Consider the following 27538-nt stretch of genomic DNA (forward strand, 5'->3'; position numbering starts at 1 on the left):
TTGTAAAAACTGCCAGCATGAGCTGACAATTCTGTTGATATGCCAGGCTGCATCTCATGCACATGTGCGCAATGATTGCATAATCTGCTTCAAATGTTTTTTAATCAAATAAAAATACATGGCTTCTGGCAGCCGCTCTGACCTTGCACCCTGCTCTCGAACCGTCGGACATCTGATCATAAGCTCGACTGATTACTCTAGATTGAAGAGCAGGGGCTCAGACTGACTGCCAGAGCAATGTGTCGCATGTAAGAAATTCACTAGCAATCACAATGTTTGCATCTCAGCATAACATTACATATGTGATTTATTATTTCAGTTGTCGACTTTAAAACATCTCTGCTTGGATTTTATGTTGATATGCAGTGTGTCAAAAGTTTTGGGAGGTTTTTTAAAGGTTTAGTTCACCCAAAAATTAAAATGTTGTTATTAAATACTTTCATGTCGTTTTAATCCCCTGAGTCTTTCGTTCAACTTCGAAACATAAATTAAGATATTTTAGATGAAATCTGAGAGCTCTCTCATCCTCCATATTCAGCAATGGTCACGACTTGAGATGTTCAAAATTTATAATTGAAACCAAAACTATTGTCAAAACCTTCCCAGTGACTTAAGTGGTTCAGCTGTAATCATACAAAGCTCCAAAATCACTTTATATGTGCTAATAAAATGGTAACAATGACTTTGTCTGCTAATGTTTTCCACATAATATTGTGCATCTGTGTTTAGGCTACGACACTGAAAAAAAAGGGATTTTTGCAAATGAGTGATTTTCAAAATTCTCATATATGTTATTAAACTATTAGAATTACCATATTTTATCTATAACAGAAGATGAAAATAGTTTTTTTTATACTATACTATTTTATACTATAAAACTTATAATATATTTAATATATATTTAATATTTAACAGTTACATATTATAAAAAAAACATGCAAATAAAAAGCCTACAGCCTTTCTTTTTTTGTCCATTGGATTGCAACCCCTGATGTTATTTTGCTAGATTAATGTCACAGAAACGGTTGTTAGTTGCAGAAGATTGATTTTACGGCACAATGATAAACTTCGACACCTTTATGGCACTCACATACATTAACAATAAACGCCAGGACTAAACATGGAGGATTTCCAAGTGGCGGTCATTAAAATTCTACCAAGAATAGTCTTGTGCTGCAAACATGGTGCCCACCATTCTCATTAAGTGAGGGTTATATTCAATAAAAAAAAAAAAAAAGAATTAAATGATTATAAAAAAATTATATGGTTGTTAGACTGTCACACTTTTTTGTGTTGTCAATGTGCTCATGTTGTAAATAGTTCTGAATGGTGTGTGTGCACTATTGTGTGCAATATTTGTGTTTATAACCACCTTTGAGCATAATGGGGGTCACAAGTAACTAGAGTTGTTATTTTAGGGGTCGCAGGCTAAAAAGTTACAGAACCCCTGCCGTAGATGACCTGATGTGGAAGCAAAACGTAACAGTGTCATATTTCCCCTTTTTTTTTGGCGCTCAAAAGTATTCTTTGAGCTTTGTATGATAACTATTGTATGATAAATATTTTTTTGTTTTTTTTTCTGGTCTTTGAATGTCTCGTGACCACTGCTGTCTTTGGAGGATAAGGGAGCTCTCGGATGACATGAGGGTGACGTGACAATTAATAACAGAACTTAGAATTTTGGTGGCTTAATCATTTTAAAAGAAACCTATTCTGATCACCAAAATACAGTAGTAACTGCAAAATGTTATGTATTTATTATTTTACAAATTAGTTTAACTGTTGTTTTTTTAAGCATAGTTTAAAAAAAAAAGGTATGATTCCTTTGATTAAAAAGTGAAATTGCCCGCATTATTACTTCTGGCTTTAGTTAAACGATCCTTCAGAAATCCTTATAATATTGCTTAGTTTTCTTTTTTTTTATTTACTTGTTAAACAGTATGACAACAATGGGACATTATTTAATCCACGTGATGATGTTTTCAGAATTTAGTTGAAGCATTCATAACTTTACATTTAATATGAATAAATATGCTTCATTTACTTTTGAATTAAAAAGATGGATTGTTCATTTAACTATAGGTGCAGTAAGCAATATATATATATATATATATATATATATATATATATATATATATATATATATATATATATATATATATATATACATACATATATATGAATAAACGACGCCTAGTGGTTCCATCCCTAAGAAGGAAGAAATCACTTTCCCGAATTCTCGCATTTAATCTGCCCAGTTACTGGAATGAACTCCCTAACTGCATCAGAACGGCAGTCACTTGCTGTCTTCAAGAAACGACTAAAAACTCAACTATTTAATCTCCAATTTCCTTAATCTGCAATTGCCTCTCTGACTATACCACTAACTGTACTCTTAAAAAAAACACAAAAAAAAACTTACATTACTAATGCTTGCTTCTTAGACTTTACACACCTGAAACTCGCCTACTGCACTTATTCATTGTTGCTCTTATAGTTGTGTAAATTGCTTCCTTGTCCTCATTTGTAAGTCGCTTTGGATAAAAGCGTCTGCTAAATGACTAAATGTAAATTTATATATATATATGGTAACACTTTACAATAAGGTTCATTAGTTAATGCATTTACTAACATGAACTAATCATGAACAACACATGTACAGCATTTATTAATCATAATTGAACATTTACTAATACATTACTAACATGCAAGGCCATGCTTGTTAACATTAGTTAATGCACCATGAGTTAACATTAACTAATAATGAACAACTGTATTTTCATTAACTAACGTTAACTAACATGAACAAATACAGTAGTAAATGTATTGTTCATTGTTTGTTCATGTTAGTAAATGCATTAATAAACATTTACTAATGAACCTTATTGTAAAGTGTGACCATATATATATATATATATATATATATATATATATATATATATATATATATATATATATATATATATATATATATATATATATATATATATATATATATATATATGCTGAGCCTAAAATAACATTATTATGTTGCAGCACTCTTTGTTATTTAGACATCAATGTGCATCTGTGCATAGTATAAATTACAGGCAGCAGCACTGTATGTTTGGCCTTTAATTTATTGTTAATAAATTATATTTTACAAATTCTTTTGGCAAAAATAATATGTAGTAACTCTTTTACTTTTTTGCATACTACTATTTATTGTCCATTGCTTGTTTTTGTCTATTTTACTAATAGTATCGCTTAGATGTGTAGAAATCTGTACATAACAAAACAACAACTATACAGGTGAAGTGCATAAATAGGGTCATAAAAAATACAACTTAAAATAGGTGTATTAGAATTATCTGCATACATAATTATGTAAAACATGAACATCTCGAGTAAACAGATTGTCCATATTGTGATTTTGTAAAATCTTAAAATTAACATTGTTACAGCAGAATGTCATTCTATTCAGAGAACTCAGTACCACACAGTAGTCCAGCCAGCAATGTTTATTTCACTGTTGTGCATCATGGCTAAAATATACAAATCAGTCGCTTCACAAGACATCTGTTAAACATTCACATCATTCACAGGTTAATTCAAGTGCACTTGAGGAAGACAAGCTTAAAGTGGACACAAAGACTAGTCCGTTTCTAGAATGACAAGTTAAACGAAACCACAGAAAGTGTCAGTAACTAGAACGTTCGAGGTTACTAAAGTAACCCTTCGTTCCCCGAGGAGGGGAACGGAAGCACTATAAGTGGATTTGATTGTAAAATCCACGCATTGGGAGGTTCGGTTCAGAAGCTACTCGTCTGAACGAGTATTGAACGGGCCAATTAAGAATGAATTGGCAGCGCAAGCCTGCGCAGGTGAGCGGCATAAGCAATCAACTGAGTATATAAGCTCACCTGGCGCCAGCAGACGCTATCCTTTTTAAGCTGAAGAGACTTTCAACAGCTAAGGGACAGTCATTATGGCGACGGAGTATAGTGCTTCCGTTCCCCTCCTCGGGGAACGAAGGGTTACTTTAGTAACCTCGAACGTTCCCCTTCGGGGGGAACTTCAGCACTATAAGTGGATTTGATTGTAAAATCCACGCATTGGGAGCCCATTGAAAGCGCCATAATGACTGCACCTTACCAACACCCCCGATGAGGAGATAGTCAAGCAAGCGTGACGCACCCACATCATGGGGGGCGCGGTCCTCCAACGTGTCCCTGGCCCTAATTTATCCTACTTCAACAGAAGTTTTACGGATTTATATATATTTTTTGGGAAGTCGTGAGCATCTAGATAATTCTAGGAAAATACGACAGTACGTTGGGAAGCGTGCAATTCCGATAGGGAGGACGCTGCGGAGGCCATCCGTTACCCAAGGGGGGATAGATGGCAGAATTTACATATGGACTAGCCCTAAAAAGGGGGAGTACGCATAGCAAAAGAGTGGTTAGCGGGGAGGGAAGACACGGGTCCGCCCAGGGGGGGGGACTTAACCGTGGCTGAATAAGCATATGGGATCGCCTAGTGGGGACCACGCATAGCAGGCACCTTTACCCAAAACGCGGGCTGACCAGCGGGCAGACCTACAACGTAGTGGGCCAGCAAGTGACTCCTCCGCTGAGTCAGTGCTGGGGGCCACGGAGGAATCTGCAGGGCTCACCTGACGGGGAACTTTACTGACAGATAAAAAGGCGCACGTATCTCCGTGTTAGGGAAAATGGCGCAGCAAGCGTGTTTCAACACCCTACCGAATTGTTTCCTCAATCACCAAGGGTTACCTAATACCCTTGAGGAAACCGGCTCCACTCGCAGATTGTAAAACCTTGCAAATGTGTTGGGTGTCACCCAGCCCGCAGCTCTACAGATGTCTGTTAGAGGGGCGCCGCGTGCGCGCGCTCGAGAGGATGCGAAGCTCCGAGTGGAGTGTGCACGCGCTCTCGGGGGACGCGGCTCATCTCGGCTCTGATAGTGAAAGAAAGGCATCCACAATCTAGTGGGAACTTATTTCGGTACGGCACTTCCCTGCTGCCGACCGCTATAACAGACGAAGAGCTGCTCAGATGATCTAAACTCTGAGTGCGGTCCGGATAATACGCAAAACGCGAACTGGACAATAAAGAAGGGCTGGGTCTGCCTCCTCCGAGGGCAGCGCTTGCAGGCTCACTACCTCGTATTAAAACGGAGTGGTAGGAACCTTGGGCACATATCGCGGGCGGGGTCTCAGGACGTGAGAGAAGCCAGCCCAATTACAGGCACGAGTCACTGACCGAAAAATGCCTCCGGGTCCCCGACCCTCTAATCGATATCAACGCGACCAGCAGAGCTGCCTTCAGGGACAGAAATATACTGAGTCGAGGATCGAAGGGATCTGACGCGGCTTGTGTAGCGAGGGCGAGATCCTAAGAGGGCATGAGAGGGGACGGGGTGGATTAATTCGCTTAACGCCCCTGAGGAACCGGATGATGAGGTTATGCGTTCCCACGGTGCTGCCAGCCACCGCGTTATGAGAGCGGAGATGGCAGCCACGTAACCTTGAGTGTGGAGGGCGACAGCCTGCTCTCCAACTTCTCTCGGCGTAAAGAAAGCACAACGCTGATCTGGCAAATTACGGGGGTCTTCTCAGCGAGAGACACACCATTCAGTGAATAGACTTCACGTCAGGGCATAGGCGCGCTCGGGGAGGGGGCTCTAGCCCGAGTGACGGTATTAGCCACCGCAATCGGAGGTTACCTAAGTCTTCCTCGCGTCTAAAAATCTCCAAAGATCGGCGAGGGTGCCAGGTGGTGCCCTGTCCCTGAGAGAGTAGGTGCTCTCTCGAAGGGACTGCCAGGGGAGGGCTATCGCGAGGGAGAGCTCTGACATCCAGGTCAAGTTGAGCCAGAGGGGCGCAACCAGTAACCTGTTCCTCGTCCTCCCTGACCTTGCACAGTAACTGCGCGAGCAGGCTCACTGGGGGAAACGCGTATTGCGCGTGCCCCGAGGCCAGCTGTAAGCCAGTGCATCCGTGCCGAGAGCACTCGGTCAGGGAAAGAACAACTGGCAATGAGCGATCTCGGGGGAAGCAACAGATCGATCTGGGCTTCCCCGAATCGCGCCCATGTCAGCTGAACAGACTCGGGGTGGAGTCTCCATTCTCCAGGACGCAAGGCTGCCGTGAGAGCGCATCGGCTGCACGGTTGAGCTTGCCTGAATATGAATGGCGTGCAGCGATTTCAGCCGCGGATGACTCCAGAGGAGCAGACGGCGGGCGAGCTGAGACATGCGGCGAGAGCGCATACCCCCTATACGGCTGATATGCGCCACCGCCGCCGTACTGTCCGTCCTGACCAGCACGTGTTGCCGCTCCAACACCGGAAAAAAACGGTGGAGAGCGAGGAACACTGCCAACAGCTCCAGGCGATATGCCAATGCAACTGGGTACCTTTCCACAGGTCCGCAGCCGCATGCCCGCAACGCACAGCCCCCCAGCCCGTGTTGGAAGCGTCTGCTGAAACGACAACAAGACTGGACGCCTGTTCTAGAGACACCCAGGCCTGTAGGAACGAGGGGTCGCTCCAAGGGCTGAGGGCGCGGCGACACAGCGCAGTAACAGAGACTCGGTGTGCGCGCGCGTGCCATGCGCGTCTGGGGACTCGATCGTGAAGCCAGTGCTGAAGTGGTCTCATATAGAATAATCTGAGCGGCATGAAGCGGCTGCGGATGCCATATGCCCCAGGAGCCTCTGAAATAGTTTCAGTGGGACCACTATTTTACTGTCGAGCTCTCTCAGACAGTGCAGCATCAGCTGAGCGCGCTCTCCGGAGAGGCGCGCTGCCATGGTGACCGAGTCCAGCTCCAGCCCGAGAGAAGAGATCCTCTGCACGGGGGCGAGTTTACTCTTTTCTCGGTTGACCTGAAACCCCCACAGGTGGAAGTGCCAGAGCACTTTGTCTCTGTGCATAATCAACTCTGTGCATAATCAAAAGAGAGGGCAAAATTCAGCCAGTCGTAAAGAAATTGAGTATGCAGATGCCCGCGAGCCGAAGGGGCGCTGAGGCACCCTCCGCGGGCTTGGTGAGGACCCGCGGAGACAGAGAGAGCCCGAAGGGGAGGGCTTTGTATTGCCAAGCTCGACCTTCAAACGCAAACCGGAGAAACTGTCGGTGGCGAGGAAGAGTGGAGACATGGAAATACGCGTCCATCAGGTCTAATGCTGCAGACCAACCCAGAGGACGAACGCACCGGAGGATGCGCTTCTGCGTGAGCATTCTGAACGGCAGCTTGTGCAGGCAGCGGTTCAAAACGCGCAGATCTAGGATTGGCCGTGACCCACCGCTCTTTTTGGGCACGATGAAGCGTGGGCTGTAAAACCCGCTCTCCATCTCGGCTGGAGGGAGCGGCTCGATTGCATCCTTCGCCAGGAGGACAGCAATCTCCTCTCGCAAGACAGGGGCGGACAGGGGGCTGACCCTGGTGAATACACACCCGTGACTTGGGGGGCCGTTTCACGAACTGAATCGCATAGCCAAGTCTGATTGTGCGTATGAGCCACCGCGAAGAGCTGGCCCGCGCTAACCAGGCAGGCAGAGCTCTCGCTAATGGACTCATCGCTACAATCGCTGACGTACCAGCAGTGGGGCAGCGCGGAGTGGGTGTGCTGATCCGGGAAGCTCGCGGGTCCCACGGAAAAGCTGGAGGTGAGATATTTGCTCTCACTCCAAACCCGAGCTCCGGAGGGGAGGCTCGAGGGGTGGGAGAAAGGAGACCGTCCTCCCAGCGCTCGTGAGCCACTGGCGAAACGCACCGAATCTGCAAGCTAGAAAGCATAGCGTCCCAGACTGGCAGATTTCGGGCTGTCACATCTGGGGAAGTGAAAAGTGCTCTTTCATAATGTTTTCATGGCAGTAAAAAGTGCCGTTGGAAATGGGGCCCCGCCCTCCAGCGGGGAAAGAGCAAGTTCCCTCTTCTCCAGATGGCCTGTCCCAGGGGCGCTTCGCGGTCCGTTGCCGGACTTAGCGGCGTTCTGGGCAGGGGGGCTGCCTGCTTCCGAGGTGCCCGACGCGCTCGCTTCGCCAGAGGCGTGTGCGGGGGCGGAGCAGCTCTCGTAGGCGGGCGCCTTCGGCGAGGAGCAGGTATGAATGGCACGGCGGGCGGAGCGGGCTACGGACCGCCGATAAGACATCACCCACCAACTGCTCTCTCACCGCCTTGAATTCCTGGGTGAATTCACAGACAGTGTCGCCGAACCTGGCTGGGGATATGGGGAAGTCAAGAAAGCGGACTTTGTCGACTTTGCGCATATCAGCCAGGGGTGGCGCTCCTGGACCACTAATGTGGACATCGTCCTCCCCCACGCACACGCAGCAGACTCAGTAGTCCGAAGAGCTAAGTCGGCGGCGGTGCGAAGCTCGTAAGCCTGGGTTGGACCCACCCTCGTGCAGCTCAGCCAGCGCCTGCGCTTGGTAGCGCTGGTAGGTGGCTATCGCATGCAAGGCGGAAGCAGCCTGGCCCGCAGCTATGTAAGCTCTAGCTCCGAGGGAGGTAGATAACTTACAGGCTTTGGATGGGAGACGAGGCGGACCCCGCCAAGAAGAGGCGCCGCGCGGATTTACCGCCATCACGCACTCAACCTGAGGAATCGCCACATACCCCCTGGCTGTTTCACCGTCAAGAGTGGTTAGGGTGGAGGAACACGCAGCACGAGCAGAAAAAAGTGCTTTACAAGACCGCGTGAGCCTACTGTGCACCTCCGGGAAGAAGGGAACGCCCCTCTAGTCGGTCCGGCCGCGGAGCTGGGGGATAAACCATCTCCAACCCAGGGCCGAAGCAGCCTGGGAAAGCACGGCTAACATGTCCGTTTCAGGATCCGTAGTGACAGCGCTCACCAGCCCGAAGGGGGCGAGCGGGTCCGGATCATCATCGGACAATGAAAGCCCACCCTCCGATGCCGCGGTGGACATCTGGTCTCCGGTGTCATCGGGCGTAAGGGCTACCATTTGTTAGACGGATCGCTTCCCCCGCCCGAAGCTTGGATGGAGCGCTTAGAGGAGCGGGAGGTCCGCGGGCCCGTGGGCGACGGATTATCTCTCGCTGAAACCCTCAGATCTGTCCGAGTGCCCGCTGCAGAGCAGGGGACAACTGGGGTGGTTCGCCCTTTTGCAAAGGCTAACCGCGATCTTGCGCAACAGTCATGGCATCGCAATGACGACATGAACTGCCCGCGAGCAGCGCATTAACATGCTGGACCCCCAGACATGTAACGCAGTGCCCGCGCCCATCATCCGAGGACAGGAAACCACCGCATCCAGAAACGCACAGTCGGAGCGCCGTCCTGATAAGGACGTGCTGCACGACTGTGTTGCTCTTTCTGTGAAGTTTGCAACTTTATACGCACCGCTCTGGAGGACCGGACCCAAAGAACGCCAGGCAAGGGAGAAACCCAGCTCGACCGTCTGCCACTGCGTGTACACACTCTGGACCGGGAGAATGCTCTCGTTCGCTCAGAATCGCTGGTCACAGCAGGAGGAACCCTCATCGACTCGATCAGAAAGTCTCTGAAGCGAAAAGGATAGCGTCTGCTGGCGCCAGGTGAGCTTATATACTCAGTTGATTGCTTATGCCGCTCACCTGCGCAGGCTTGCGCTGCCAATTCATTCTTAATTGGCCCGTTCAATACTCTTTCAGACGAGTAGCTTCTGAACCGAACCTCCCAATGCGTGGATTTTACAATCAAATCCACTTATAGTGCTGAAGTTCCCCCCGAAGGGGAACTGTGCTTATCCATCATTTGTCCTTCAGCATTTCATCAAAACAGAAAACTATACGCCTCCTTGTTTTAATAGCATATTGTGAAAGCGTTTCAGAATCATTTACACCTTTTCCATTTACTATTTGATCTGCAAATGCACCACTTTTCGTTATGTCAGCATTTCATGTGCATTTGTGAAGTTGATAGTTCACACAACAATAGAAATGTACACACTATTTACTCACCCTCAAGTTTATCAAACTTTTATGTGTTTCTTTCTTCTGTTGAACATAAATATACTGCCTACATTCATTACTTGCTCTTATGTCCTGAAACACTTAACAGTTTCCTTAAGATAACCGAATAATATGCAACATCCTTAAATTATTCTCCTAAATAAAAGGAAATTACCTATTAAGTGTCATATAGTCTAGGGGGGAAAAATAATTTGTTTTAGTTCTCTCCGGAGCGTTTGGGCTGAATGTTTAATGGCGTCTACTGAAACAAGGATGTTATTAAATACGTTTTATACCGAGTTATTTGCAGAGAAATTCTGAGGTTTTATATAATGGATGGTGCGCTGGGTCATCCCTCATTTGGGGCCGAGGCCACTCATTGCATGATGCCAACATTCAGTCGGCGAGTAAACGAATGAAAGTAGGTAGGCCTATGCGTATAGGCATTTAATGTATTGCTGTACAGTAACATGTAATCTGTGTGATTTGGTTGTCTCCATTATAAGCGTTTCAAGAGTTCACACTTAGCTTGGTTGATTACAAAGAACATTTGCTGTCCCAGGAGAAAGCCCTGAGCTCATAAAATCCTCAAGCCTGGGGCTCCCTCTTATTTGTAAGGCGAGAGGGGAGTTTGAGCTCAGGTAGGTCTCGAGAACCTCCCTGCTATTTATGGCTAATGACAAATTATGAACTGCTACAGAGAGATATACTTCTGATAAAGAGCTTGTCTATGGTGTTATTTAGTTTGATCAATATACCTATGTCGCAAGTTTTTGGACTGTGGGAGAAGAACAGAGAACCCGGGGGAAACCCACATGAGCACGGGAGAACGTGTAAACAGAAACGTTGACTGGCCTGTTAAGAGACTTGGACCAGTGATGTTCTTGCTGTGTGGCAACAATGCTAACCACTGGGCCACCGTGCCACCCTATCGAGGAAAAGAAAGGAGTAGTGGTGGAAGGGGGGATTCTTCAAACAGAAGATGACTGACGTTAGGAACTCTGGTTATGAGTTAATGAGTTAAGAATCATCCGTTAGCTAATGCAGGACCAGCAGCAGTCAATCATAAGCACTTGATCCTCTCGAGATTAGTTTATAATAAACTTCACTTCATGATGATGCGATGGTGTGCTTTATCTGCATGAATCTGATTTGACATTCTTCTTCCTGCTAAACTGGGCAGCTTGTGTGACGTTTGATGTAGGTGGCGTTCTAACGTTTAATTTGGCGAGGTTTGCGTGCAGTGCTGCGAGCTATTGGCCCGATAGTGGAAACGTGACATCATTTCAGCCTCATTGCTCAAGCTCCCAGGCTATTGGCCTTGACAAAAGCCCTGGCTCACACTGGCCTGACAGTGAAAATGCGGCTATTGTGATTAAAGCTGAAAACCGGTAAGCATTGCCTTCAACAGAAGAAAGAAACCCAAGAAGGGGTAAGAAATGATGACAGAAATGTAATTTTTTGGTGAACTATCCTTTTAAACAAGTATTATTGTATATATATATATATATATATATATATATATATATATATATATATATATATATATATAGAAAAGTATATATAATTGTTCTTCAGTACCAATATGTGTAAAGGATCCTATTTGTTACATTGTTGGTTACAACATTTTTGGCAAAATTGTAACGTAATTAAATATGCAGACTTAGTTTGCACAATTACTACTATTAAAAAGATGCTACATTTGCTTGTTATAGTCAGCCTCCTGATTGAATTTACATATATTCAGTAATTATTTTATACCCATAAAATGACTTTTATGACAATATACACACTTTGTGAAACCATAAATATTTGTGAAACTATAAAAAGTAAAACTTGAATTATTCAACACTGGTGAATTTAGACGTTACTACATGAAACAGGGTTTTGTCTGACAAAATGTTTCCTTGCAGTGCAAAAAACCTCCTGATTTGGCAAGATTTAGCGATTTAGTTTTTCTTCAGATGCCAAAATAAATCATTTTGAAATTGAGACAGAATATGCAGAAGGGAAAGGGGGATCAGCAGTCTGAACATTTGCAATTGCAGTGAGTCTCGTGAATAATCTTTTCCTTTTGACTAATCTTGTGCACTGAGGAATGTGTTTTTGTGAAAAGCGCAGTTGTTTCTGGGATTAGAAATTTGTGCTTGTCTAATTCTGTCTCATAAGCTTGATGTAGATATTGTGCCAAAACGTGCATTCTGGGGAGTGGTAAAAGTTTAGGACATTAAAAAGGCAGTTTTGATGTACAATGTAACAACACCTACATTCAAACAAAAAACATATCTGAACATTAAAAAGCCACCTAAAAATAGGTTACATGATTCCTGATTGTGCTCCTGTTCAAAACCACATTTACAGTAACAGTTTAACACTTGTGCTTTCATGTGCTTTGCTATGAGGCAGTTTAAATTGGTCCCCATTCCATTCTCAAGTGTTTTGTTAAAATATCAGATATGTTGAAATCTCCATCACCAAATATAACTGACCCAAACCACCAGAAACAGACTTTACGCTCATGTCCACGAACACGCCACAAGAATACAGCGAGGATGAGATAAGCACACAAAGCCAACAAGCGTGTGTCATACCTGTTAGAAACTACAGGACATTGGGGGTTATTTTCATGTGTTTAGTTTATTTGGACTTGTTCTCAATAGCAGGACTCTCAATCTTTTGGCCGGTCAGCAGCTGCCAGATTCCCCCCCTGTAGTTCTCATTTCCAAGGGCGTAAACAAAGACGTTGAAAGTAGGTGAGGTTTTGGCCAAAATGGGTGCAATCTGTAAAAATGCATTCAGATTAGAATCATTATATATATATATATATATATATATATATATATATATATATATATATATATATATATATATATATATATATATATATATATATATATATATATATATATATATGGTATTTAATAACCTGTAACTGTCTGGCAGAAATATTGCTTGTCAGTTTGTTAACATTACTTTCAAGAGTTCACACTTAGATAATGCTTGATGCTGTTAGCAGATTTGGCATGCTGTCCCAGAAGAGAACCCTGAGCTCGGAGATAAATGAGCTCAGGGCTCCCACCTGTTCAATGAACATTATTAAGAGGGATATGAGATCAGGTAGTTCTTGAGAGCACCTTGATTCATTTGGCCTATTCATTGATTAATAAGGCTGCTCTAAAGGAATAAACCGCCAACCACACTAGTGCATACACACTTAGAGAAGTTCAGTATTAAGTTTTTGTAACTGTTATTATTTATTTAATTAACTTGTGTCACATGTCTTTAGACTGTATAGGCGGAAACTGGAGTACCCAGAGGAAACCCACACGAACATGAGGAGAACATGCAAACTCAAATAACAAAAGCTAGCCACTGAGCCACTGTGACGCTGGGTCTTCCAAAACGAAGGTAGGGAGTAAAGTTAGGCTGGATATTTATTTTAAATTTGGAATAATCTGATTGGCTAGCTATCGGTTACTGATAGGGACCAGCTGCGGTCCATCATATTACGTTCTCCTCTCGAAATTAGTTTGTGAAACCTCACATCTATGGATTTATTTATTTAAAAATCCCCAAAAACTGTGATCATTCATTCAATTTCCTTCGGCTTATTCCCTTTATTAATCAGGGGTCGCTGCAGCAGAATGAACCTCCAATTTTTCCAGCATATGTTTTAAGCAGTGAATGCCCTTCAAGCTGCAACCCAGTACTGGGAAACAACCATACACACTTATTTACACACACACTACGGACAATTTAGTTTATTCAATTCACCTATAGAGCATGTCTTTGGACTGTGGGGTACCTGGAGGAAACCCACACGAGCACAGGGAGAACATGCAAACTCCGCACAGAAATGGCAACTGGTCCAGCCCAGATTTGAACCAGTGACCTTCTGACTGCGATGCTACAGTGCTAACCACTTAGCCACCATGCTGCTCTAACTGTGATCATATTACACATTATTATTAGGTTAAAATATAGTGTTTTTTTAATTAATATATTTTAACACATAATTTATTAATATGATAGCAAAGCTGAATTTTTAGCATTTACTTCAGTCTTTAGTGTCACATGATTCTTTAGAAATCATTCAATCACTCTTAAAAAATAAAACAAAAAGCTAGGGTTCTTTGATCCAAAATTCACTTAAATAGTAGCAAACCCAATTGTTGGGTTAAAAAAAAAAATAAAAAATAATATATATATATATATATATATATATATATATATATATATATATATATATATATATATATATATATATATATATATATATATATATATATATAAACAGGCTGAATGTTTTTACCAAACATTTTAGACTGCATACTGATTTGCTTTTATCAGTAATAAATAAAAAATTAAATATCTACAGTTTAATATTTTTTATTTTGGTCAATAGAAAATTAAAGAATGTTATTTATTTAATTACATTTTTTTACAATGTAATAATCTTAAGACTTCATGAATAAAAACATAAACTTTTTTTAAAAAGTAGCAATAGTTTCTAAAGAAATAGTAGTGTATAGGTTATAAAATTGTTTAAGAGAGACATCTTTTTGAGCAATGCTATAAGCAATATTCTGCAGAGCAATGTTGCTCAGCTAATTTCCTATTGAGAAAGGGCTACAAATTTGTATCTGGATCCATTTTCCCAAATCAGTTGGCCTATGTCTCACCTGGTTGCCCAGAAAAGGATTATTCCCCAAAGTCTTTAAGGCTTACTGTCTGAAGTGATCTGACATTAAGCTAAATCAAAAAATAAACTGATGTGGCATAAATTCAGTCAAAATGATTATTTTAATGTTCTTTAGAATTAATGGTAAACTACTTTTAATACCTATTGGTCATTGGCAATTGTGTAAAAGGTGGGTCCGCCTTCTTTGATACAGAAATATTCATTGGTTAAATTCCTGTTTAATCCGTCCAGACCAAAACAAACATCGTGGAGCTGCTTTATAGTAAAAACTAAAATGTCATTCTACCTGAGATAAACACATCGATACGGCTAGATATTTTGCTGTAATTTAAGATGCTTTATTAAAACAAAATGAACTGTGCTAAACTGAGCTGAACTTAAGCTCTAAAAACTGGACTGACACGGTTTTAATTAACTATAATCTTCTATGTAAAGCAGATTTGACACAATCTACATTGTAAAAGCGCTATAGAAATAAAGGAGAATTGAATTGAATTATATTTTTATTGTGTTTCCCAATGATGGGTTGCAGCTAGAAGGGCATCCGCTGCGTAAAAAACATATGCTAAATAAGTTGGCGGTTCATTCCACTGTGGCAACTCCAGAATAATAAAGGGACTAAGCTGAAAAGAAAATGAATGAATGAATATTCTCATTGTGAGAAAAGCATGTAGCATCTTTTTCACATTTGTTTAATTTTTTATTTATTTATTTATTTATTTTTTATGCTGATAAGTAATTTCAAACCTCCAAAGGTAAAGAATGAAAAAGCACTTTGCTGTGTGTACATATGTCAGTGCCTTTATGGGCATTCTAATCTATGACTTTCTTCTGTGGAGTACTAAAGAAGATATTTTAAAATCATTAATTTATTTATAAAGTAAGTTGATTACTGTTTTGTTTGGATCCCATTTATTATAGGAATTTTGTTTTGTTCTTCAAATGAGACATGAGGTTGAGTAAATGACACATTTTGATGCCTTATGATTTTCTTACCATCCTTAGTTTCGGAGAGACAAGCGTTGCGTTCTCCACTGCGGCGTAGAAAGCCAGGATTCCATAGGGACCCCAGCAGAACAGCATGGTCTTCAGAGGAGTACCACAGTTGAACTACACACACACACACACACACACACACACACACACACACACACACATCACACAGCACACAGGAGATTTAGACAGATTTCTGAGTCACATGCTGCAGATTTAACTTGCATGCAACTTATACACCATTAAACATCTACTATGTCATTGGGCAAGCATCCTATACAAAAAGTGAACACAAAACTCACAAAATTAGTTTATTAGTATTGATTATACGAGTATTGATTAAACTAAACTGGCTATGAAGACTCAATATAGCTATTGATCATAGCATTAATTTAATGACCATCTATTTACAGGCAATAGTTGTTTAAACTAACTGTAACAGTCTGATTGTATTATTACTTCAATTTTTTTTCATCAATTTTTACAAAGTTTGGTAAGCGCTTTATTTATTTTCATTAGATTTAGTTTTTTTAAAATCATTTTTTAAGAATTACTAGCAGTACATAAAGCATATACAAAAAATTGAATATATACCAACATAAAAAATGGTATTATTGCAAAAAAAGATTGCTCATTTTTTGTTTAAATTAGTTAATACATTTGCTAATATAAACAAATGTAACCTTATTGTTAACAATAATTAACAACAAATATTAATTCGTTTATATTAATTAGTAATTAGTTTATAATAATATTTATATTTTGTTAATAATTATATATGTTCATATAAAGGCTATTAATGACACCTTATTGTAAACATTTACTGTAACTTTAATGCCTCAGCATACATTAATTAAAATTTTTAGCAACGGCAACACTTCTAAATTATTTTTAGTTTTTCTTTAATATTTTAATAGTTCAGCTTTATTACAGTAAACACAAATATTTGAACAGCATATGTTTTAATTAAGAAAATCTCTTTTTTTTGCTCACTTTGGTATTCACATGCATCCAGTTTTTAAGTATTATGTAATAGTTCTGTCCTGAAGAAGAGTTCAGTAGCTGTTGCAGAGATGCCTTTGTGCTCCCAGGCAAAACGTTTCTTTGACCTACTAAGTCACCCTGAATAATGTTCTTATGCAATTTGAGGGGAAATGTATACTCGCTTCTTTTCATGCACCCTTTGGTCTCACATGTCAAACTTTATATTGCACTGAGGATACTTTACCTTGGCCTGGCCGGTCTTCTTGAATTTCTTATCAATGGACTGATAGGAAGACAGCACCACAAACACCTGGATGCCCATGTTGAAAATGGACATGGGGATCAAGTAAGATACGTAGTTCCTGATTAAAAGGACAGAAAAAATTACATTATAGGCCTTTGAGGGTCTTATCTCAAAGTGAACAGATTCAAAGTGAGAGTCACATGATCTCCTTGTGACCCTCTTGCTTTGTAAAGAAGCTCTGAGTTCATATTGGACTGTAAATGGGTTTAAAGTACTACACAGTATGCTGCCTGAAATGGATTTCCTAGGGCAATTTGTTAAATTAGATTATTTGTGTTGTATCTTATATCTCGTACTGTATGTACTGTAATTTGCCTCAGTTTATCTCAGTTATACAGTAATATGTATAACTGTAAGGTCTACTGTAAATCTCAGGAATACTGTAACTGTAAAATGGTAAATCTTAAAAACAACCTGTTTAATGCTGTTTAGAAGTAGAATGTGTGCATTTACACAATAACCTAAACAATGTAAATATGAAACAGACATTTTAAAAACAAGTACTCAATATTATTAGAGTAATTGGTGAATTGCTGCTCTTGAAGTTGTATTGATGATAATGCAACAACATAATACAACTAATAACCAAGAAATTGCAGCTATAAAAAAACGGACACCAATACGAATATTCTCAGTTTCTCTGAAATAAATAGATATGTGTTTGAGTAAAGGGTTCATATTTGTTTTAATTTGATAAGGCCTTGAAACATTTTTTCAAAATTCTAATAATGTTGTCCCGAATGTTCACTGTAAACCCTGCTGTTGTCATTACTAAAGATGTTAGGTTAATATAACTTAAACGTATAAACTTACTTAAAATACCAAGTTTTGGCATCAAAACTTAAATACGTATGTTTAACTTACTCATTAGGCAGCAAAAAATATTTTAATTAGTATTTATATTATATATATTTATTAATACTCAACATTTGTATTTCTTTAAATGATTTACTATGCCTCTGTTTAAAATGATTGGTTGTGTTTGAAATTCTTCCTTGACAACCATGCTGATTGGTCGATATATGTTATATGACACAAGGTGGTCATTTTGCTTGTGATGGTAAATTTTGCTGAAGCACAGCAGGACAGAGGCACTAGCTGAACCCATCTAACGAAAGAGAAAAGTTAAATTATCAATAAGTACATATAATGCTTATTTATAAATTTTTCTTAACTGATATACACGCAGGGGCGACAAAGTGGGTAGTGCTGTCGCCTCAAAGCAAGAAGGTTGCTGGTTTAAGTCCCGGCTCTGTCAGTTGTCATTTCTGTGTGGAGTTTGCATGTTCTCCCTGTGTCCATGTGGGTTTCCTCCAGGTGCTCTGGTTTCCCCCATAAGTCCAAAGACATGTGCTATAGGTGAATTGGGTAAGCTAGATTATCTGTAGTGTATGGGTTTATGTCCTGGTCCTCCGGGTTGTGTGTTGGGCTAATGACCCACCTCGTAAAATTAAGATGTTACGAAACACCAATATGGTGAGGCTAAATATCAACTTCGATATATATGGCCTTGGTAGTAAGTAAACTGAAAAATTGGGAAGATTAGTCTTTGAGCCATTTTAAGTTATCTGTACTTAAACATTTAAGTTGTCTGTAATTAAACATTTAAGTTAATTCAATGAAGAGACCACATTTAGTCAACTCAATTAATTGCATTGTCACTTTCCCATTACTCAAATGAACTGAGGGAATCACTTTCCACAAAACATTTGAGTAGTCTCAACTTTTTAGGGTTTACAGTGTTGTCATTCCGAAAAATTTCTTGTGCTTTTGATCAAAATAACAAATGTTTTGTTTTTTTGTGATTGACTGTCAGTAAATTATGTAAATAAAAATGGTCACAATATTAACTTAACTAATATTGAACAATATTTGTACAGTATTTCTTAATTGTAATTTAACATTTACTAATGCATTATTAAAATCCAAACCTATGCTTGTTAATATTAATGCACTGTAGGTAACATGAACTAACAATGAATAACATCATTTTCATTAACTAAGGTTACAAACATGAATAAATACTGTAATAAATGTATTGTTCATTGCTTGTTCATGTTAGTAAGTACCTGAACTAGTATTAGCTAATACAAGCTTATTGTAAAGTGTTACTATATAAAAATGCATGTGATTGGTTATCATGTTCAGCGCTGCAAAAACATTTTAATTCTGAATTCAGAAGTGTCCAGTTCAAAATTTAATGCTGTGAATTGGAACTTTTCATTAATTTAGTTTGTGTATTTGTTCCCCTTTTAGATTTATGAGCAATTTGTGTTAATTAAAGTAGCACTTTTTACCCCAGGAAACTAACACAGGTGATGGTAGGCAATATTGTATGCTCTAATCATACAACAGTATGGGAATTATAAATGTTCTAATCAGCAGTGCATCTTACCTGTCACCCTTGCTATAGTCCAGTGTGCAGCAGGTCCTCAGAGGCTCATAGTCATACTCTCCCCAACCAAACAGAGGCATGGCAGCCCAGAAGGCAGTGAAGAGCCAGGTGAAGAGAACCAGGGTGATGGCACTGCTCCACTGCAGCTTTGTCCCTAAAGATGTAAGGTGACCACAAGTTGTATTTAATGACACAAAACTATTTTGATGCTCCACTTTAGACAATCTGTTGACTACAAAAATTTTTACAACTATGTAAACTAGATGTCATTAGTGGTGGGATACTGTACAAAACATTTGCCTGTCAACTTATTCAAAAACTCTAATCTAGCAGTCACATAGAGTCAGTTAAAGGCAACAGAATGTCTAAAGCTATTTTGTTTAATTTTTTAAATACCAGTTTTTTGCACAATGTAGCATTCAAATGCCTGTGGGCAGCAAGATGTTTTTCCATACATTTAAAAAATATAAAGAGGTCAGATGCCAAAAAAAAAAAAGTGCTGTCTGACATTTTCGTCTAAAATTATACTTGTTTCTTAAACTCCAATGTTTATGTTTAGCTACTTCAATTTTTTAAATTAATTAATTAATTAATTAATTAAATTTTTGAAGATTTATTTTTGGCCTTTTTGCGTTTTTATTAAGTGGATAGGACAGTATTTCAGACAGAAAGCAAAGTTGGAGAAAAGGTTAGGGACGGGAAATGTCCTCGAGCCGGGATTTGAACTTGGGACACCCGAAGTGCTACTGCATCATATGTTAGTGTGCAAATAATTTCTTATTTTAGAAGAAAATTTCACATGGCACTTAGAAGTTTTTGAACTTGAAGTCCCCATATAGAATATATAAAGCTGGGTTTTTAAGCATTGTTCTTCTGGACCCATGATCCTTTAAATTATAATTGTAGAAATTGTATATGCAGAAACACATTTTATCATAAAATGTACTCAAAATTTACATTTAATTAACGAATCCTAAACTTTTCAGTGATAGTATGTAACAAGCATTACTTTAAAATTTGGTTTACTGGTTAGACCTTGGTTTTTTGCTTGACATACCAATTTGAAACGATCATTCTCTGAAAAGCATGTTTTTAATTGAAAATTATGTGATCAGCAGGTGTTATTTGCAAAATGGGTGGTCTCAGGCAAAACTAGATTACACACTGTTAAATATCCCATTGAATTGATGGTCCCATGGTGAGAGGCATCTCATCTTTTGTTTTGCTAATGTTCTCGGGTCTGTTACTCACTTGTGCAGTACTGGTGGTATCTGTCCCAAGCAATGGCTGCAATAAAGTGTATGCTGGCAAGAGCAGTCATAAAGCCTTGGAAGCCATGGGTCTGGCATCCATCTGATCCATAAGGCCAGTATCTGGCGTTTCAGAAAGAGAAGTATTACAAATGCAAAAATTCACCAAAGTCTTTAAATTTGATGTTGCTCACGTGCATTAAAAAATTAAATAATAATAATAATACACAAAGCTTTTTTTCTAAATGACATTAGGCCATGCTGATATAAAACATTTGTTCACATTCTTGCATATATTATTTAAAAAATATGTTTATATATAAAATTTGTCTAATGGCTGGTTTTAGGTCCAATAGTGATTAGTTAGCAACATAAATAGTGATTAGGTAAACATTTTTTTAATGGTCTACCAGCTAAAAACCTAATTAAACAATTAAAGCGCTCTATTGTAATTGATGCTTCTTGAAAGCTTCTTTGTGATTTGATTTTCTTTGAATTATCCAATTAATCCTTTAAAACGATTATTTGGAGAGCCGTAAATGATACTTTAATACTGCAGAATCAATCAATTAATAATCTTTGAATATTTATTAACCATGGTGTACAATGGCTACGATTTTATTCTAAAATATATCCAGTTTTAAAATACTTTAAAAAGTCTCAGACTAGCCTGACTTGGTTTACTTATCAAAAAAGGTATTCTAGTCTGATTGGCCCTGTTTGGACTAGATTATGATAAGAAGTCATTTAATCAAATAGAGAATTTTAAAAATCCTGCATCTCCAACTACCCCTCTTACCTAACAGCTGCACTTATAACATAAAAATGACCACCTTTAGCAACATTACATCACAGCTGTATTTACACACCAGCATCTGTGACGCAGCATCGCCTCTAGGGGTTTCGTCAACAACAACAACATCATCATCAACACAAGCGCGCGCTCACCTCAGAAAGCTAGAGAATGCCGCGACTGTGGCGTTCGTTGAAATGCCCATATCTGCCATGGCCAGACTGAACACGAGGAAATTACTTGGGGTCCGCAATTCTCTGATTTTAAGGAAAGCAATAACGGTGACAGCGTTCAGGAAAAATCCGAGGAGACCTTCAGGGAGACAAAAAAAAAAAAAAAAAAAACGCGTGAACATCCTTGAGACGCAGAGAGCCAATATTAACATAACATTTAAAAGTCAAGTCTTAATGTAAACAGTTTAAATCGTAGCAGTGTTGTTTTTGCAGACCTTTTGCTATCGTTCCCGAATGAATCGCATACACACATCCACAAAGTAAGATTGCCACCCAAAATTCTTGTTTTTAACCCGAACATGATCCTTACCTTCCACGAGCAGACAAGATCCGAGGGAAAACACATCGAACTCGGAGAATCCCTCCGGTAATGGATACGACGTCACCATATTAAAGACAATTTTACCACCCAACTGTGAAGAATGACAGTCCGCTCGCTCGCGCGCGAGATGTGCCTCGGTGTGCTCAATCGAAGCCTTCTTTTAAAGGAGCATTTCACGTGAAAAAGCATGAACGTAATTATGTAAAGCCCCCTCTGTCTGCTTCAATCCGCGCAAGAATGTATTAATGATCACAACAACTCCTACCACTGACCCCTGATACGTATTTACACAAGGCGACCGTAAAGCGCTCATTCAGTTACACAACAAGCCTTTGTGTCTCTGAGCGCTCTGATAATAAGACCGGGGTGGACGAGGACCAGTGCAGCCTGCCTGTGCCAATCCAGTATGTCGAGCTCTGTTCGGCTCTGCTCTCTGCCTGCACAACAGGTGTCCTCGAGCTGCCACTCCTGACACTAATACAGCAACATCCGACGGTTTGCATCTGAATGAGTGAATGAAATAGCTGAGATTACAAACGTGGGCACTGTCAGCAGCCAACAAAAATATTTTAGGAACGCTTTACTAATGATTAATACAATTAAGAAAACGTAGTAATGTTCTCTTTTTATATTGCTTTCATTATGATGCAAACATTCTTTCAGAATTATTGGAATGTTACTTTTAAATGCTTTGCATACATTCTGAAATGAAATTAACTATGGTTTTACTTTGATATTTTTTTTGTAAAACTAACTAAATTACCCTCGTTTTAAATGCATTATCAGGAAAGCGGAAAGGTATAATAAATAAAACAGCAACACAATTTTACCATTTATGTGATTTAAAGTAAAACAGTGAACCAGAGCATTTTCATAAAATCTAACCATATTGTTTTTTATCGTAACATCATAGAAGCTGGTTTAAAAGCAGTGTCAGTAACTTAAAAATAATCCATAAAAATAAAGAAGCTACAAAATAAACCATGGCTTCACGACTAACGTTTTTATGGTAATACAATAGTTACTACAAACATAAGTTAGGCTACTAAAATATTACTACTTTGTTTATTTTTATTATAGTTGTCACCAAAGAAGGCTACAGTAAGTGCTATTTACATTGTTTCATGAACAATTTATGAATGATTTTTCCAAACATGCTGAGAACATTACTCTCAAATAACTTTGAACTTTGAATTAACAATTCTGAGAATGTTCCTTCCTTCTCGGAGTTGGAGATGTTAACGGTTTAGAAAAAAAACATGAATAATAAATAGATATTCAGACAAAATATTTTGAGAAAATGTCTTGAGTAGTAATAGTATGAAACAGTATGTAGTCACAATCTTAAACTGTTATCAAAATAGAAACCTTTGCAATATTCTTTTAGACAATAGCTTTTAAATTCCGTTCTATTAAAAGGCTCTTTGTTTCCAGATTGTGTTATTCATAGCTGAGTGGAAGCCAAATCATAAACAAGTTTCAGAGTTACACTGATACACTAACCTGCTTTTATTATTATCTTGCAAATCTGTTTAGTAAATAAGTGTTTTTATGTGTAATTTGTATGTATTCATCAGTGTGCTGTGTATACTGTATGTAAATGTATAGTTTTGGACTGGGAATCCAAAGTGTAAGGCTTATTGTACCATACAGCAAACCTAAACAAGGCCCACATTGTCCAGTCAAGCACAGTATGAAGATTACGAAGTTGTGAAATATAGGATTAGGAATATCATTTACATGCTTAAAAAGAAATGACAGAACTTTTAAAGGGTTAAGCACAATTCTTCCACTCAGCCTATACAATGCAGTGGAAATCAAACTTTAGATATTTATAAACACATAAAAAAATCTTTGACTGACATGTAAAGCAATTTAGCAAGGATAAGTGTTTTACAAAATAACCAAAGCAACTACAGCTACAATTTCTGAACATTGAATATGAAGTACACAGGTTCTTGCTTTGAATGATTTGACCACATCCATGGCCACAAGATACTAGTCTTTGACAGGACGTCACAAGAAATTACAGGTCTCTCAAAGGACATCACAAGTCTCTCAGGACATAACAAGCATCTTACAGGACATTACTATCTTACAGGATATCACTGGTGTCTCCAGGACATTACTATCTTAAAAGACATCACTAGTGTATCACAAGACATCACTAGTCTCACACAGGACATGACTAGAATCTCACAAAACATGACTATTGTCACACAGGACATCACTGGTCTCTCACAGACATCACTAGTCTCTGACAGGACATCACTAGTTTGTAACACTGCTCTGCTGTGATCTTGATCAGCTTCTATAGTTTAGTGACAGTAGATGTCTTAGCCATATTTTTGACTTTTCAATTAGGTTTAGTTCAGGACTCTGGACAGGACATTTAATATTTTAATGTATTAAGCTTCAAGCAACTGCTATACCCGTTTTGCTCATCCAGCATGAAATTTGTCGACTGAATAGACAATGATACAGGGAAAGAACCATGTGTTGTCAAGTGTAGCTTTATAATAACTATTGCTGCAGTACACATCCTAAACTCATGACACTTACAGTGCATCTTACAGTGACTTCTACACACCTTCAGTCTTTCCCTCAGTTTGATGATAAAAAAAATCTTTCCCAGCATACCCAAATAAATTGCCTTCATCTCAAAAGTGAACGTTTGATCAGTTCTCTGTCCACACAACATGATCCTCAGCAATATCTGTATATTGAGAAACATATATTTTTTTCTCCTCAGAGCTAAACTGAAGAACAGTTCCATTCAAACAAATATTAATCTCTGTATTATTCTACCTTATCCTGCATTTTTCTTTTGTAGACAACTTATGTTGGGGACCTCTGAATGAGCTGGCAATGCAATGTTCTAGAAATCCTAAAAAGTCAGTAAAAACTGGAAAGCTGTTAAATATGGTTTGCCGGATTTACCACCAGGTGACAGATTAATCCCAATAACATCAAAAAGTGTTCTCTAAGTTTGACGCGTTTACTTTTTCAAATCTCTCAGTTACATTTGTTATAATGTTCTTCAGAAAATATGTAAATCATAATATACAGTACACTTAAATACTGCTCTTATACTACTGTTAGGATCAATTAAAATAAACTTAAGCAATGACTTAAGAAATTGAAGGTGTTTCTCCATTTTTTCATTGATTCATTTTTTTTTCCGGCTTAGTCCCTTTATTAATCCAGGGTTGCCACAGCAGAATGAACCGCTTTTACACAGTGGATGCCCTTCCAGCCGCAACCCATCTCTGGTAAAATCTGTTTTTTTATTATCAGCAAAAAAATATTTCTTAAAATTGTTTTATGGATATGTATAAACCACCGATTTTTGGATCAAATCCAATACAAAATAGTTTGATTAGGTAAAAGATTAGAATTAGAACTCTGTAATCTGTGATTTTATGATTTATAAATCATATTCCTTACATACAGCTCCTCTATTCCATAACTTCTAAAAGGAATTGGTTTCAACAGAGCAAACTGCATTAGTTTTCTTATGTGAAATGAAAACTGTAATAAGGAGATATTATTGAGATTACCTAATAATGCTCAAGTGGCTTATAAGCTATACACAAACGGCAGCTTTCATTGCATTCTTGAGCAGAAACTAAGAATATCATGACCTTAGTAGACTTTGGGACTTTGTGTTCATTTATAGAATGCTACTGAATATAAAGGTGACGTGGTGGCGCAGTAGGTAATGCTGTCGCTTCACAGCTAGAAGGTTGCTGGTTGGAGCCTCCGCTGGGTTAATTGCATTTCTGTATGAAGTTTGCATGTTCTTCCCGCGTTTATGTGGGTTTCCTCCGGACGCTCTGTTTTCCCCACAAGTCCAAAGACATGCGCTATAGGTGAATTAGGTTTGCTGAAATTGTCCGTTGTGTGTGTGTGTGTGTGAATTAGAATGTATGGGTGATTCCCAGTGATGGGTTGCAGCTGGAAGTGCATCCGCTGCGTAAAACATATGCTGGATAAGTTGGCGATTTATTCCTCTGTGACGACCCCAGATTAATAAAGGGACCAAACAATTTTTTATGTGATTGTGATTAAACTTTGCCCAGCACTAGAAACAATATTAAAATAATTTCAACTAAGTGAGTTAAGCTTGTGACATACTTGGGAAATTCTGCCTTACATTTTTAACTTGGCACTAATCAGAACAGATATGCTGGTGCCAAGGACCAATGTTGCCGGATAAACAGAAAGGCTTCTGGCAAAAATAACTCTCATTGGCCTAGAATTAAAGGAAAATATTCTCCATAACAGACAAACCATATGGTTTTATTAAACATGCAAAATGTTCCATGAACAAAATATTTATCAAAGTTTAACTGCTGCGTCTGTCTTTTTCTTGTTTACTGTTTTGACTTGTTTAGTTAATGTTGTTAATTATGATGCAGTATATATATGATTATGTTGCAAGAATTGTTGCACTTACCAACCCTGCATAACAGCAGACTAATAGGAAGAACAAGCTGCTTGTAAGTCAAGGCCTAACAGGATTACATGAAGGAAAATATTTTTAAAATCCCATTGGAAACGCCACTGAACAAGCTGTGCAAAGTTAGACATCCTCTGTCTGAGAGACACTCTGAGTATACTCTGACAGCCTTTATTAGACTTTATTCTGTGCATTTTCAATAAAATCAGTAATAAATCTATTGATAAAAGTGTTCTTTTAAAAATGATATTTTGCACAATATGATGTGTAGAGGATTCTTTTTTACACTCACCACCAACTTTTTTTAGGTACAGCTGTTCAACTGCTCATTAATGCAAATCAGCCATTCACATGGCAGCAACTCAATGCTTTTAGGGGTGTAGACATGGTCAAGACGACCTGCTGCAGTTCAAACTGAGCATCAGAATGGGAAAGAAAGGTGATTTAAGTGACTTTGAACTTGGCATGGTTGTTGATGCCAGACGGGCTGGTCAGAGTATCTCAGAAACTGCTGATCTACTGGGATTTTCACACACAACTATCAATAGGGCTTACAAAGAAAGGTCTGAAAAAGGAAATATCCAGTGAGTGGCAGTTCTGTGTGTGCAAATGCCATGTTGATGCCAGCGGTCAGAGGAGAATGGCCAGACTAGTTCGAGCTGATAGAAAGCCAACAGTAGCTCAAATAACCACTCGTTACAACTGAGGTGTGTAGAAAATTAGAGTGTAATATATAAGAATTGCTTCTGACGGCAGCTACAGCATATCTGAACGCACAACACATCGAAACTTGAGGCAGATGGGCTACAACAGCAACATTCCGGTGGTATGGTCAGAATTTTGCATTAACAAGATGAAAGTATGGATCCATCCTGCATTGCATCTACAGTTCAGGCTGCTTGTGGTGGTGTAATGGTGTGGGGGATATTTCCTTAGCACACTTTGGGCCCATTAGTACCAATTGAGCATCATGTCAAAGCCACAGCCTTGCTGAGCATTGTTGCTGACCATGTCCACCTCTTTATGATCACAGAGTACATATCTTCTGATGGCTACTTCCAGCAGGATAACGTGCCATGTCATAAAGCACTAATCATCTCAGACTGGTTTCTTGAACATGACAATGTGTTCACTGTACTCAAA

At 39.3% G+C, this 27538-nt stretch overlaps 2 protein-coding genes across 16 annotated transcripts in view; one reads left to right on the forward strand and one right to left on the reverse strand.

Annotated features, from left to right (window-relative positions):
- Window positions 1-27538, forward strand: part of lrit1a (leucine-rich repeat, immunoglobulin-like and transmembrane domains 1a) — a 61826-nt gene that overhangs the window by 27826 nt on the left and 6462 nt on the right. For 5 of the 14 annotated variants that reach the window (XR_015505143.1, XR_015505145.1, XR_015505141.1 and 2 more), the window contains exon 5: window positions 19354-19497. The exons of 3 other annotated variants lie outside the window; for them this stretch is intronic. The gene's annotated coding sequence lies outside the window, so the exon portion shown is untranslated. Of the gene's footprint in view, window positions 1-19196; window positions 19262-19353; window positions 19503-25123; window positions 25206-27538 lie in introns of those variants that run through there. 6 more of the 14 variants (XR_015505139.1, XM_087277948.1, XM_087277953.1 and 3 more) reach the window with 5 other exon arrangements.
- rgra (retinal G protein coupled receptor a) lies at window positions 3486-22184 on the reverse strand. Of its 2 annotated transcripts, XM_087277917.2 has the most exons (8): window positions 21922-22184; window positions 21534-21690; window positions 20587-20708; window positions 19336-19489; window positions 16881-16998; window positions 15656-15769; window positions 11580-12738; window positions 3486-3704 (listed from the first exon to the last, which is right to left on the reverse strand). In XM_087277917.2, the coding sequence occupies exons 1-7, from the start codon at window positions 21998-22000 to the stop codon at window positions 12595-12597; spliced, it is 888 nt and encodes a 295-aa protein (XP_087134043.1). In that variant the 5' UTR covers window positions 22001-22184; the 3' UTR covers window positions 3486-3704; window positions 11580-12594. The 2 variants fall into 2 exon arrangements, with proteins under 2 accessions (XP_087134043.1, NP_001017877.1); NM_001017877.1 differs by lacking the exon at window positions 3486-3704 and having other exon boundaries at window positions 12579-12738; window positions 21922-22172.

The sequence above is a fragment of the Danio rerio genome, chromosome 13, assembly GCF_052040795.2.
Source record: "Danio rerio strain M-AB ecotype USA chromosome 13, GRCz13ab, whole genome shotgun sequence".
NCBI classification, from domain to species: Eukaryota; Metazoa; Chordata; class Actinopteri; order Cypriniformes; family Danionidae; genus Danio; species Danio rerio.